The sequence below is a fragment of the Acomys russatus genome, chromosome 9 (genome assembly GCF_903995435.1).
Source record: "Acomys russatus chromosome 9, mAcoRus1.1, whole genome shotgun sequence".
Taxonomy (NCBI): domain Eukaryota; kingdom Metazoa; phylum Chordata; class Mammalia; order Rodentia; family Muridae; genus Acomys; species Acomys russatus.
Window position 1 is genome coordinate 16,458,075 of NC_067145.1, and position 14,179 is coordinate 16,472,253.

A 14,179-nucleotide genomic window follows, 5' to 3' on the forward strand; every position below is an offset into this window, starting at 1 on the left:
GCTAAGATCAAAAATTCAAGTGACACCACATGCTGGAGAGGATGTGGAGAGAGAGAGAAGCTTTCTTTAAAGCTGTCCTGGGAGCTGTCCTGTTCTGATGAATAACAGCAACAGTGACTTAAGCACTTGGGGCTGGAACATGAAGGATGCAGAATGTCAGCGTCATGCATGCTGTGAGGAGTGAAACCTGTCATGGCTGATCCAGCTTTAGTGTCCTGTTCTTTTGTTCTGAAAGTGTATAAATTCTCACAAGCATTATACAATCCGAAAATTATATATATGAGATATATGTGTTGCACAGAACCATTAAGGCTTGTTCTCTGCTCTTAGTATGAGCAGAAGAAAGACTTCTGCTGATCTTCTTTCATGCCTCTCTAAGAATGGCACAGGGATTCTGTGACCAATAAGAAGTCATGTTTATGCATGTACATTCTTGTCTCAGCCAGTCTCAGAGGTATTCCCATGGAATGGGTTTAGCACTACAAGTTACCTGCTCGTTTTGCCATTTGAATTCTTTTCATCCTGATTGTAGTCCCCTCCCTCATCACATCCCTATCCCACTCTCCCTCCCTCATTCCCTCTCATTCCTTCCCCTAGCCCTCAGATAATGGAGCCCTTCTCCTGAAACACCTTACCTCTGCCTATAAGGTCTCATCTGTAATACCTGTGTCCACTTCCTCTGTGGCCTGGCAGGGCTACCCTGACAGAGGGGAAGTGGTCGACATTGGAAGGCCAAAGTCTATATCAGAAGTAGTCACTACTATCCTTATTGTGGAACCCACCAGGAGACTGTGCTGCTTATCTGCTACATCTGAGCAGAAGGTCTAGGTCCACATCATATATGATCTTCGGTTGGTGCACCCGTCTCTGTATTGTAATATGGTTATCCTGTATTAAGTGGCTAATATCCACTTATGAGTGAGTACATACTATGCATGTCTTTCTGGGTCTGGGTTACTTCACTCAGGATGATTGTCTCTAGTTCCATCCATTTGCCTGCAAATCTCGAGATTTCCTTGTTTTTGATAGCTGAATATTATTCCATTGTGTAAATGTACCAGGGTTTCTTTATCCATTTTCGGTTGAGGGACATCTAGGTTGTTTCCAGACTCTGGCTATTACAAATAAGGCTGCTATGAACGTAGATGAACAGATGTCCTTGTTTTCTGCTTGAGTAGCTTTAGCGTATATTCCCAGGAGTCATATGGCTGAATCTTGAGGTAAACTTATTGTGAATTTTCTGAGATAGCACCAGATTAATTTCCAATGTGGTTGTACAAGTTTGCACTCCAACCAATAATGGAGGAGCATTCTTATTTCTCCGCATCCTCACCAGCATATGCTGTCTCTTGGATTTTTGATCTTAGCCATTCAAATAGGTGTGAGATGGAATCTCAGAGTTGTTTTGATTTGCATTTCCCTGATGGCTAGGGATGTTGAGCATTTCTTTAAGTGTTTCTCAGCCATTTGATATTCCTCTGTTGAAAATTCTCTGTTTAGCTCTGTACCTCATTTTTTAAATTGGGAAATTTGGATTGATGGTATTAAAATTCTTGTGTTCTTTATATATTTTGGACATTAGCCCTTTGTCAGGTTTTGGGTTGGTGAAGATCTTCTCCCAAAATGTAGGCTTTTGTTTTGTTCTGTTGACTATTTCCTTTGCTTTGCAGAAACTTTTCAGTTTCGTGAGGTCCCATTTATTAATGGTTGATCATATTTTCTTTTCTTTTTTGCTCTTTCATTTTTCCCCTAGTCCTTCCACATAATAAAAATGCTCTGTATGGATCATTCCTTTTATCTTAAAGGTGCTATCAAGAGAGGCGTGTTCAAGTCTAAAGAAAGCAGAACTATAGAATATCAGAGACATTTCAGACACATGTGCTTCCAATGTGGTACAACAAATAGTGCAGTTAAGATTATGGACTAGCAGATAACTGACAACATAAAAGAACACTTTCAAAAAATACAATAGTGCAAGACTGGAGAGATGGCTCAGAGTTAAAGAACACTGACTCTCTTCCAGAGGTTCTGAGTTCAATTTCCAGTAACCACATGGTGGCTCACAACCATCTGTAATGTGATATAATGCCCTCTTCTCTCTTGCAGATGTACATACAGGCAAAGAATTATATACATAATAAATAAATAAATCTTTAAAAAGTATAATAGTGTGTACAAACAGCAGGGTAAGTAGACATACGTAACAAGGACACAGAGGGTATGAGAAACCTACAAGAAGAACATTGTAATTGGGTAGATCGGGGCCCAGCTGGGTCTGCTCAAACTATTGCACTAACCAAGGCCAATACAAGTAGTAAACATCGAACCCCTTCTCTGATCTACCTAGTAGACTGGACATTCTCCACAGTTATGTGGCGAGTGAGGACTGACTCTGACATGAACTCTGGTGCTCCATATTTGATCACCTCCCCTAGTGGGGAGGCCTGATGGCACTCAAGGAAAGAATAAGCAGGCTACCAAGATGAGACTTGATAGCCTATGACCATATAGTGAGAGAGGAGGTCCCCTTGGTCTTAGACCTAGGGGAGGAAAATAGGGTGAAAGTGGGAAAAAGGGAGGAATGGGAGGATACAAGTGATGAGATAAAAATGAGTTGTAATCTGAATAATTAAAAAAATAAAATTAAAAAAGAAGCCTTATTGGAAAGAAAAAGAAATTTTAGGACCCCGAACCAGATTTAGGAAAACTGAAATAGTTTCCCTTCCCAGTATAATCAAATATTAGTATTTTGTGTCTTCTGTCACAGTTGACAATAAGAAGAATTTGAAGGTAAGTTCTCTAGGAAATATTATAAAGTTTACAAATTGCTGCATTTAATGATTAGAAGCAGAGATAATGACTATCGCAACTGGTATTGGAAAAATAAACATCATAGAACAATAAAGATATAATGAGAAATCAAAGTGGATAGTTCAATGGTGGTACTAGGGTGAGATGTATATTTCATGGCCAGATGAAATTTCAGAAATTATAATATAAATAATATCTTCTTTTTAAAACTTAGAGCCAACACTCAAAGTCTGGTATTGTATGGTTATTACAGTGAGGGGTAAAGGAAAAAAATTATCCAGAGGAATTCTTTGGGGAGAGTGAAGCAGCATTGTCAATTCATAAAGGCAATGGGAAATTACCTTCCTTCCTCTATATGTGGTGAATAGAGACCTCTGCTTGAACAGAGGTAATAATAATATCCAATATATTTTTTAGACAGTGATGGTGGGTTTCATCTTACAAAATCTGCCTTGTGTTTAGGAAGTTAAAATGTCTCGGGAAAGGAAAGAGAGAAGAAGGAATATGCTTTATTAGGAAAACTAATTATATGACAACAGGAAAGTAAAAAATGTGTTTTCAGAAGGGAGATAAGGCTATAGTCATTGTAAAAATCTGCCTGAAAGATCTTCCTGAAATGAGATGCTGGTGTGAGTGAGCCACTGAGGGATTTGGATGCTGAGGGCAGTGTACCATCAGCACAAAGGATGTCACCTTGTTGAGGACTCTGAGAGGAGACACTGTCAGGACCCATGCATGCCAGTAGTGACTACCATATGTAGATATTCAAAGCTATACAATCAATCTTGCAGCTTTGGTCTCTCACATAAGAGTGTGGAAATCCTCCAGGCAAAAAGATGGTGACAGAAAGCTTGACAGATAAAAGACTGCCAAGTTTCCCCAATGTAATTTCCCACCTGCTGCTGGACATGGTTGGCTTTCAGATGGGAAGGAGCAGTATGTATTAGTATTTAACACCAATTACATTCTAATTTACATGGTGTGTAGGGCATTTCTAGTTAATAAAAGTAGAGTGGGTGTTCTAGATACTTACGATTAAATTATAGTCAATAATGCTATAAGTGATATTTTATTGTAGCATTGATTTCATCTAATGAAAGCAAAGTTTAGAATTCTTGGGAAAATCTTAAAAGAATAAGACAGTAAAAAGAGATGTGATTCACCCTGTGCCTGTTATATAAGTGGGGTCAGTAATGTGATAGCATTTGAAGTGTTGAGAAGTTGAAACCACAGTGTTCTGTGTTTTTCTTTGAACTCTATACAAATTCACCAACTGATGAAGGAGTAAAATTAATAAAACAAAATATGTTGAAAGGATATTAGTTTAAAATAGAAGTCACAGGGGGTTAGTTATCTTTGCAAATCTGCATGTTTACAAGGATGTTGAAATGATAAGTTTTGCTTTTAATTCATAATGAAACGAACATAAAGATGATCATGGAAACATTAATACACAGGGAACATTCTGATATAGGGGTTGACAGATCCCAGAGGGTGCGAGGGAGAAACAGTGGGGCAGGAAACTGTGATCTATCAACTTGTCATCTGCCCCATTCTGGTATGTATTCTACTACCTGGTCATACAGCCCCAATGCCACAGTATCTTTGCTCACGTTCACAGTCCACACTTCATAAACTTTGAGTTGTCTTGTCATCTTTCCTGAGAGCATTTGTGTCACTTTAGTACCATGAAATTAAGCTGCTCAATTATATGTGCTGCTAGTCCATGTATGCCATCTATGTAATGATAAAGAAATCAGATAAGTCTCCATAAATATATTTTTCTGTTATGCTAGTTAAAAACTGTTGAAACTTTATTAACTCCATATCTCCATAGATGTTTTTTATAGCTTGAACCACTTTTGCATAAAAATAAAACCAAAAAAAAAAAACTCAGAAAAGGCTACTTTATATACAATTAGGAAGTCACAGAAACAATGGAGGATTATCATTGGTGCAATGTGTACACTCAATCATGTAATCAAACGGTCAGTAGGTATGAATGTTCTCAATTTCATACAAAAAAGCAATTATTTTCTATATGTGCTTGATGTTTGAAAACTATTGGTATTCTTACCAATATAAGATGAATTCTTTTCAGCCTTATAGTATTGCCAGTATTCTAATACTTTCATTTTATTTTATTTTATTTTACTTCAATTTTGTTTAATTTTTACGCTTCTGGGGACCAAGACAAAGCTTTATTCTGTTTTAGTCAAGCAGTTTGCTGAGTCCCAGACACATAATTCTTCCTCTTAGCATCTTGCTATGATTTATATTGTCCTGGCAAGCTTCACACTCTCAGATACAGGGAGGGCTAACGTCTAAGTACAGTCTAACTTTGAATTCCTATTCTTTCTATAAGCATACTGTGTTTGAGAAGAATATGGTAATGAATTATTCAATTGTTTTTCTCACTTGCCAAATGTTATTATGGTATTTTATAATTCATTAGTTCAGTTTCTTCTTACAAGTTTTTATAAATTAAGTACCTATGCAATTAATAGTATTATAATTTTTAAGTATGCATGCATATACATCAACATATATATATTATTGTCTTCATTCATACTTGTTTTCTCAAAAAATAATGAAAGAAAATACATTTAAAAGTTTTTCCTTGGGTGACCATAGATTCTGACTTCTTCCCTCTCCCTAGAGAATAAATTGTAATAATCCAAATATAATCAAACTATAATTTTTCAGATGGCACAGTCACTGAACGAATGTGAATTAACCTATAGCTAGCAGCTATGTTTATTGCCGTGGAAATAACAGAGAACATTGTCTGTAAGAAATTACAGAATCAATCACTGAAATTCCACATAATCTCCTGCATACAATTTTCTCAGTTTCTGAGGGAAATGGAGATTTAGTTAAGCATAATGTGTATAGCTGATGAAAATGTAAGTATATATTCACTGACTGGGAGAACAATTTCCTGTCCCTCTTTTATTTCTTAATTTGTGTTGAACAGATATCACCACTCAGAAGCTTTATACGCATCAAAATACGGTGGCTGGAAAGGATGGCAGTGTAATTGCGCTGTACATCATATTGGTCTGGCTTTGGCACAGTGGTGCATGACTTCAGAGCTTAAAATTAATTTGAATGACCTCAGCTTTAGTGCTGTTGAGATTCAAGTAAAGATAAAAAGCCAAGTCACTGGAATAAACAAATATAACCTAAATAATCTGACATGAAAAATGTGTAATTTCACTTACTTCTCAGATGTTCAATAGATTTTCTAACGAAATGCAATATTTTTTTGTAATATACTTGTCATAATGAACGTGGAGGTCTCCTGACTCAATAAAAGTGCACTCCTGTTATGTAAAGACCAGAAAAACCACTGCTGTGTGCTTTTGTGTTTTACAGGCAGTAAAAGCTCAGTGCAAGAATGTGGAAGGCACAAGCTTACTTCAGTTATATCTTAATGCTGAAATGTGCCTCCTGAAGGCATAGTATGAAGTCAATCACTGATGAAAAGTGAAAAAGTTCCAACTCAGTACAAGTTTTCCAATGCCACTGGATAATAACTGAATTTTGGACATACCAGTGTAGACAATCTTCAGAAAGAACTGCTCTCACATCATAGCTTATCTTGATAGAGTGCTACAAAGAAAAGCTGTCTTCACATTTACTCCTATTGGCCTCATAAAAGAGTCTGCTATAAAACAGGAAATTCATATCACAGCATATTGCCTTATAAAGGAAGCCATTCCACCTATAGTCTGAATTTCCTTATGGCCTGTAGATTGCCTTTCCAAATTTTTAATGTCACCATCCCACACACGTTGGAATGTCTCAATTGTGACAATTCACCTTCAGTGACTATAATCCCTTGGATATGACTTCAGATACTCATTTCCCTTATTAATTATTTTAGAAATTGGTTTTAACGTTTCATGTCAAAAGCTGCCCTATGAACTTAACCTATAATTTGAAGTTACTCTCCATGAAAGAATGGGAAATGTTAGGCAGAAACATTCAAAAGCCTTTGATTTATTGCCTCTGATTTTTAAAGTTGCATTTCTATGCTGCCTGGCCCTCCAACAGATGCAACCCCACCATGCCCTCAGTGTTATTCACTGCCTGGTGACATCCAATACACGCCATCGCTCCATGTTACTCTCAGATTGACTGTCGGTCATTTACTTCATATATTTAGCAATAAATTTTCTCTATCTGAACAGAGGAGGATTTATAGTGGGTTGTTCAGTACAGGCCCCTGTTTCTTTGTCTTATCAGGAAATCCTCAAGACCATTCCCAAAATTACTAATGGGCCTTGTGATTGCAATACATCTGCTCACCCATCATTCAAGGGATTTCGTGGGTTTTTGTTGTTGTTGTTTCCTTTCTTTTTTTTTTCTTTTTCTTTTTTTTTTTTTTTTTTTTTTTTTTGGCTACTTTATCTCAAATGCAATTGCTCAGAGAGGCACATGATATAAATCATGCGACTAATTAATATTTCTATTTGATATTAAAATAAACGGGAGAAAAATAATACATACTCTGCACTTTACCTTTGCTTTGTTTTGTCTCTGAGAAATTTAATATGCCTTAAGCAGGGTCTGTGAATTCTTGCCACATTAATGAACAATTCCAGTAACTAGAGCTTGATTATATCTTAGGCATTTCTCAGTAGAAGTTTGATGTATTGTATGAATTAAAAAAAAAAAAAAAAAAAAGCTTCCCCTGGGGTCTCAAAGGAACCCCAGGATAAATGACTGATATGTGCTTGTTTAATATATAAAACTGGTTGACGGCAGCTCTCCCACTCTCCTGAAATACCTACGAATCTCCCAGTACTTCTCATTCCATTCCATACCCTAATCCTCTCCAGCCTAGAGGATTGCCTTGCCTTCCCTTCCCCCAATCTTTAGTCCTATGGAAACTCTTAGCCTCTTGGTCCTTGGCTCCTGTCTTGGTATGTTTACAACCCTGGCCCTTAATTCTCTTCTTCTCTTGCTATCTCCCATCCTCTCTCCTTTTATGGCCTGGTTCAGTCTGGACCCTTTCAGATGTCTACAACAAAACCTTCTCCTTAATCATATCTAGTTACATTCATGTCCTTTTTTTAATTCACAAAGTTGGTGACCAAAGCTAGGTAGCCCTCTGGCTACAAAAATTTGACTGTACTTGAATATCTGCTGGAAAACAACACAACCTATCAATTGACCTTTGTTTCAGTTTCATTCATGGAAAAGAATGATTCAATGTCTAATAGTTTAATTTAAATTTGTAATGCCAGTAACAAAACTAAGACTGGCTTTTAAATTTTTTAATTTATTATAAATTATTCAGAAACATGTCAATTGTTATCCCATCCCTTGTATCTCCCCATTAGCACCTTCCTCTCTCTTCCACCTTATTCCCCTCCTTAGACCTCTAACTGAATGGGCCCTGCTACCACACCATGTGCCCACAGCCTATTAGTTCTCACCTGGAAAGCCTGCTTCCCCTTCTACTGTGTGCCTACCAGGCCTACCCACAGAGGGGAGGTGATCAAATCAGAGGCACCGGAATTCATGTCAAAGGCAGTCCTCATCCTACCTACAATCATGGAGAATGAGCTGTTCATTGCTTGTATATGAACAAGGCATCTAATTTTACTGCATGCATTGTTTTTGGTTGGGGCAATAGTGTGCAGACCTCCTTGGCTGCGGTTTGTCTGCATTGATGTTCTCCTTGCTGGGCTCCTGAATCCTCTGGGTCTTTCCATCCTACCATTCTTCTATACCACTCTCAGTCCCAGATCTGTCCCAATACACTGATGGGTGGAGTCTCTCAGAGGACATCTATGTTGGAGGCAAATATCCACTTATAAGTGAGCATATACCATGCATGTCTTTCTGGGTCTGGTTTACTTCATTCAGGATGATCTTTTCTAGTTCTATCCACCCTCTTACAAATTTCAAGAATTCCTTGTTTTTAATAGCTGAGTAGTATTTCATTGTGTAAATGTACCAGAGGTTCTTTACCTATTTTTCTTTTGAGGGATATCTAGGTTGTTTCTAGATTCTGGCTGTTGTGAATAAACCTACTATGAACGTAGTTGAGCAAATGTCCTTGTTATATGGTGGCACATCTTTCTCGTATGTGCTCAGGAGTGGTATGGCTAGGTCTTGTGGTAGCACTATTATAAATTTTCTGAAAAAGTACCAGATTGACTTCCAAAGTGGTCATACAAGTTTTTATTTCACCAGCAATGAAGGCGTTTTCCCCTTTTCTCCAAATCCTTGCCAGCATCTGCTATTGGTCTTAACCATTCTGTTAGGTGTAAGATGGAATCTCAGAGTTGCTTTTGTTTGCATTTCCCTGATAACTACAGACATTGAGCATTTCTTTAGGTGTTTCTCAACCACTTGATGTTCCTCTGCTATGAATAATGTTTAGCTCTGTACCTCAGTTTTTAATTGACCTTTGTTTTTCACATTGTTTTGTCATTCTCACCCTGTTCTTACTTTGACTGGAACAGAACAGAGACTAAAACGCTAATGTGGGTTAGAGTCAATGCAAAGAAACTCAGTAAAATAAGTCGGGTGCTTTATTAGTGATGTACTTTTAAGTGAAAATCCACAGGGTTTAATTTGACTAAAAATTATATTGATAATACAACACACAGTCTTACAATATTTTATAGGTTTTGCACTTTTCTGATTCAATACCAATATCCTAGTAATATTAGTGCTCCACCTGGCTGTAGAAATGATAATTTTCCTTCTTTTTTATTTTTAATACTACAAACAATTGGAGTATCACATTTATATCTTGATTTCAATAATATATGTGTATTTCTTAGGGTTAATAAATTAATACAGGTCAATGAATATTAAAGTGTCTTAAATTCACACAATATTAAGTATTATATATTTAACTTTACCATGAATTAAAAATTTTAGACTGTATATAGATTATCATAACAGTGCACTTTTGCTTGACTTACAATTGCTGAATTTATTTTTTTTTTAATTTTAAGCCATGAAAGGTATCTAAATATAACTATTTTAATGACTACCACACTAAACTGTATGTGTAATAATATCTTTATCTAGCTTTCCTTATGCTTTGCATCATATATTGTTTTGTGTGTATTGATTTCTCTTATTGCTATTGATTAAGAATGCTTCTAAAATCACATTTAATATTTAATCCACTTTGGTGCAATTGGCTCATTAATATTTTCTCAAAGTAATTGTGATTTCATGTTGTATTACTTCTCTTGCTCAGATAAAACTCTACATCAGGACGTTCTGAAGTAAATAGTGGATAAATTCCATATAATCTTAACTATAAATTGTCAATAAATTGTCTTTCATATTGTATTACAAAATTCTAAGTTGGATTTACTATTCATATCTATATTGTAAAGCAATGTGATCTTATTATATACTTAACTGATTCCTCTGCCTTTGCAAATTATGTTTCTCTTACTAGGCATCTTTCATCTGAAAGTTCCTGAATCTTCTCCTATTGGCTCAGCAATTGGAAGGATAAGAGCGGTAGATCCTGATTTTGGAAAAAATGCAGAAATTGAATACAACATTGTTCCAGGAGATGGGGGAAATTTATTTGACATTGTCACAGATGAGGATACACAAGAAGGAATCATTAAATTGAAAAAGGTACATAGATTGCTTTTTGGACAGCTTGCAAATAATAAGTAAAATAGGAAAATCAGAGGAAATGATAGCTATTTTTCTTCAATTCACAATTCTTTTGTTTCCAAGACAGGGTTTGTTTTTTTTTTTTGTTTGATTGTTTAGCCTTGTCTGTCCTAGACTTGCTTTATAGACCTGGTTGGCCTCCGGACTCACAGAGATCTGCCTGCCTTTGCCTCCTCGAGTGCTACAACTAGCAATATTTTAATTATGAACTCACACAAGCAATGTATTTCTATGTGCAGGTATATAAAATTAAAGCTTCTCATTTTGCCAATTGACATTTTTAATTTCTTCATAATGCTAAGATTAATTTTTAAATGAGGTGTAGAGACAGTTGCTTGCACTAACATGGTTGAGATTATCAATTTGTGATTACTAATAAAATATAAATATGTAATTTACCCTTTGGGTGAGGGTTTAGTGTCATTTTAAAGCAATACTTGTTTGGGTAGATAAGAAGTAGGAAAGAAAGTCATTGAATGGTAGAAGCAATGTTTAAGTTTTAGTTTCTGTCTTCTTCAAGGCCTGAGGATGAGGAATACTGAGAAAAGTGTGGATAGTTAACCAGACTTAGGAACTATGTCTGGAACTGGATAATGAATAATATGACTTATATTTTGACCTGGAATCTGGCTTCACTATAAAATTTTGAATGAAGTAAATGTAGAGATAAAACTTAGTACAAAATCTCAAATCATTTCATAATCTCAATGAGGATTTATCTAAATTAATTTATTTCTGGTCAAGTTTATGTAGAATTTTCATGATTAATTTGTTGAGTCAAATTAGGGAGGCTGGCCAACTCTGAGCGGCACTATTTTCTATGCAGAAATTTTGGATTGTACAAGAGTAAAAAACTGAGCTTAGGATTAGCATAAGTATGTTAACTTATTTCCCTACTCTTGACTGGGGATGCTTAACATTCATAGTGGCTGGACCTCACATTGATGAATAAATCCTGAAGGTATGAATCACATTATTCTTTCCTTTTAAAATTTGTTTTCTTTCACAGTATTTTAGTACAGCAAAGGAAAAATAACTATGATAGGAAGGAAAAATGCTGGAGTTTAAATTCAAAAGAAAAAATTTCTAAAGCATATGTGCTTTGAGATCACCCTGAATAAGAATGAAAAATATTGTATGAATGTAAACATAACTTGTAGAATACCTTCAGGGTATACAGATTGTTTGCATATTAAAACCAGGAATATGAGTTCTGGATTCAGAACATTAAGAAAAAAAATAACTTTGGGGCTAGGGCAATGGCTCATTGTTTGCAGTAGAAAGACTTGAATTAAGATCCTCAGCAGCACATAAAATCTTGGATAGAACCATGCCCCTGTAACCACAGTGCTGAGTGATAGAGACAAGTGGAACATTGTAACTTCTAAACAGGTATCTATCTACAGAGCAACATAAACTCTGTTAAACTCAAACTGAATTACATATCATATACATATCTTATTTTATTTAGTGATAAATATACTGTTAAACTAAAAGCTAACTATATATAAGACATTTTTACTAATTGTCATTTTTTATTTTTATTTACTTTTATTATTTTATTTTATTTTATTTATTTATTTTGATTTGCATTTTTCTTTTTTTTTTTAATTTATTCTTGTTACATCTCAATGGTTATCCCATCCCTTGTATCCTCCCATTCCTCCCTTCCTCCCATTTTCCCCTTACTCCCCTCCTCTATGACTATTCCTGAAGGGGACTTCCTCCACCTGTATATGCTCATAGGGTATCAAGTCTCTTCTTGGTAACCTGCTGTCCTTCCTCTGAGTGCCACCAGGCCTCCCCATCCAGGGGACATGGTCAAATGTGAAGCACCAGAGTGCATGTGATAATTGTCATTTTTTAACAAAAGGAACAATTTTATCTTCAGTTGTATTTATTCATTAATCATTTCAATATTGCTCCAAAACATGAATTGAATTAAAAGGGTCACCTTTCATTTAGCTTATTTCTCACTTTATAGTGAATTACATACACATCAATGGTGTTTAGTGGAGATACTCATTTAATTTAAGTCAGAAGTGCAGAGTTAAAAAGTGCTTAGGTCAGGAAGAGGACCCGGACCTGTAGTATATTTACCTGGGGATTGTGAGGTGTGAGAAATGTTCCTGTAAATGTTTAATTTCAGAAGCCCTGAGCTGTAGTATTCTATGTTGATCAGATGTCTACATTAAACTCAGCATCAATAGGGTGACCTTCCAGGAGTAGGAGATCACCAGTTTACTTAAAGAGCCATAATGTAGCTCAGGTCACTTAAGATACCTTTAGAAATGTTGCTCAAAATCCTACCATATTCAGGCTGGAGGAATAACTCTGCCAGCAAACTACTTGTCTCAAAATCATGAGGTCCTGAGTTTGGATGCCCAAACTCTTGCAAAATGCTGGAATTCTTGTAATAGGCACGGCTGGAGTTTCTGTAAATTAATGCTAATTGAGCATAACTGAATTGAGAAACTTTAGGTTCAGTGAAATACCCTGTCTCATGCACTCATAAATGGAAAGGTAAAGGTAGATGAAAAAAAGATGCCAAATGTATGTCTCTGGCCTCTACACATGTGGTCTCATAATTTACATGCATAATCTCACATGGATGTGTGTATGTGTATGTATACACACACACAACATGTTTATATGTGTGCACATGTACCCAGAATGGTTTTTATTATTTATTTAATTTTTTGAGATTAAATTTTTCCCATCTTGTTCCTGCCTATAAGCCTTTCTGTATACCCTTCCTTGCTCTTTTAAAAACTCATAGCCTCTTTTTAAAAATTTACTAGTTATCATGTCAAAAACACAGATGAATGCATATTCACGTGTGCAAATGCATATATGTGTGTTAATATATGTGTTGGTAAATGTGTGAATACAAGCTATTCGTTCTATAAAATGGTCTCAGTTAGTTTTCTATTGCTATAAAGAGACACTATCTATGGACATGGTAACTCTTATAAAAGAATGTGTTTAATTGGAGATCGGTGAAAGTTTCAGAGATTCTGTCTAGGGTCACCATGGCAAGAAGCCTTGTAACATGCAGGCACACATGGTGCTGTAGCTGTAGCCTGTTTATCCAGATCTACAGGCGGCAGGGAGAGGGCAAGTCACTGAGTATGCCTTGGGCTTTTGAAACCTCCAAAGCCCAGGCAGTGACAGACTTCCTACAAAAAGTCAACTTCTACCCCACAAGGCAACAACACCTTCTAATCCTATTAAATGGTGCTGCTTCCTGCTAACTAAGCATTCAAATATATGAGCCTACTGGGCAGGGAGCATTGTTAGTAAAACCACCACAATATAGTTACTAATATATAGGCTTCAGATCAGAATGTTATGCATTTGATAACCAATGTGTGTGCTCTGTCCTGGGGCAGACTCTCCCACTCTCAGCCTCCTAGACTTTTCCTAAGATGTCTCTCAATTATTAATGCCAGCAGACCTATTGTTTTCCTTTAGTCAGTCATGTTAATGAGACTTTATTATTATAGCTTGTTGCATGCCTGGGGTGCACAAATCACAACAAAGAGAAAAACTTTCTATGAGTTTCTTTGTTTACATCCTTTCTTTTCTTTCGTTCTTTCTTTTTTTTGGGGGGGGGTTGTCGTTGTTTTTTCTTTTCAAGACAGAGTTTCTCTGTGTAACAGCCCTGTCCTGCATTCACTGTGTAGACCAGGCCTTA

General features: G+C 36.1%; 1 protein-coding gene across 1 annotated transcript in view; it reads left to right on the forward strand.

The window, feature by feature from the left end:
* The window catches only part of Cdh12 (cadherin 12), a 293,116-nt gene that overhangs the window by 227,199 nt on the left and 51,738 nt on the right, over positions 1 to 14,179 (forward strand). Inside the window, exon 5 of the mRNA XM_051150994.1 lies at positions 10,253 to 10,440. Within this exon, the coding sequence (XP_051006951.1) occupies positions 10,253 to 10,440 (188 nt within the window). The remainder of the gene's footprint in view (positions 1 to 10,252; positions 10,441 to 14,179) is intronic.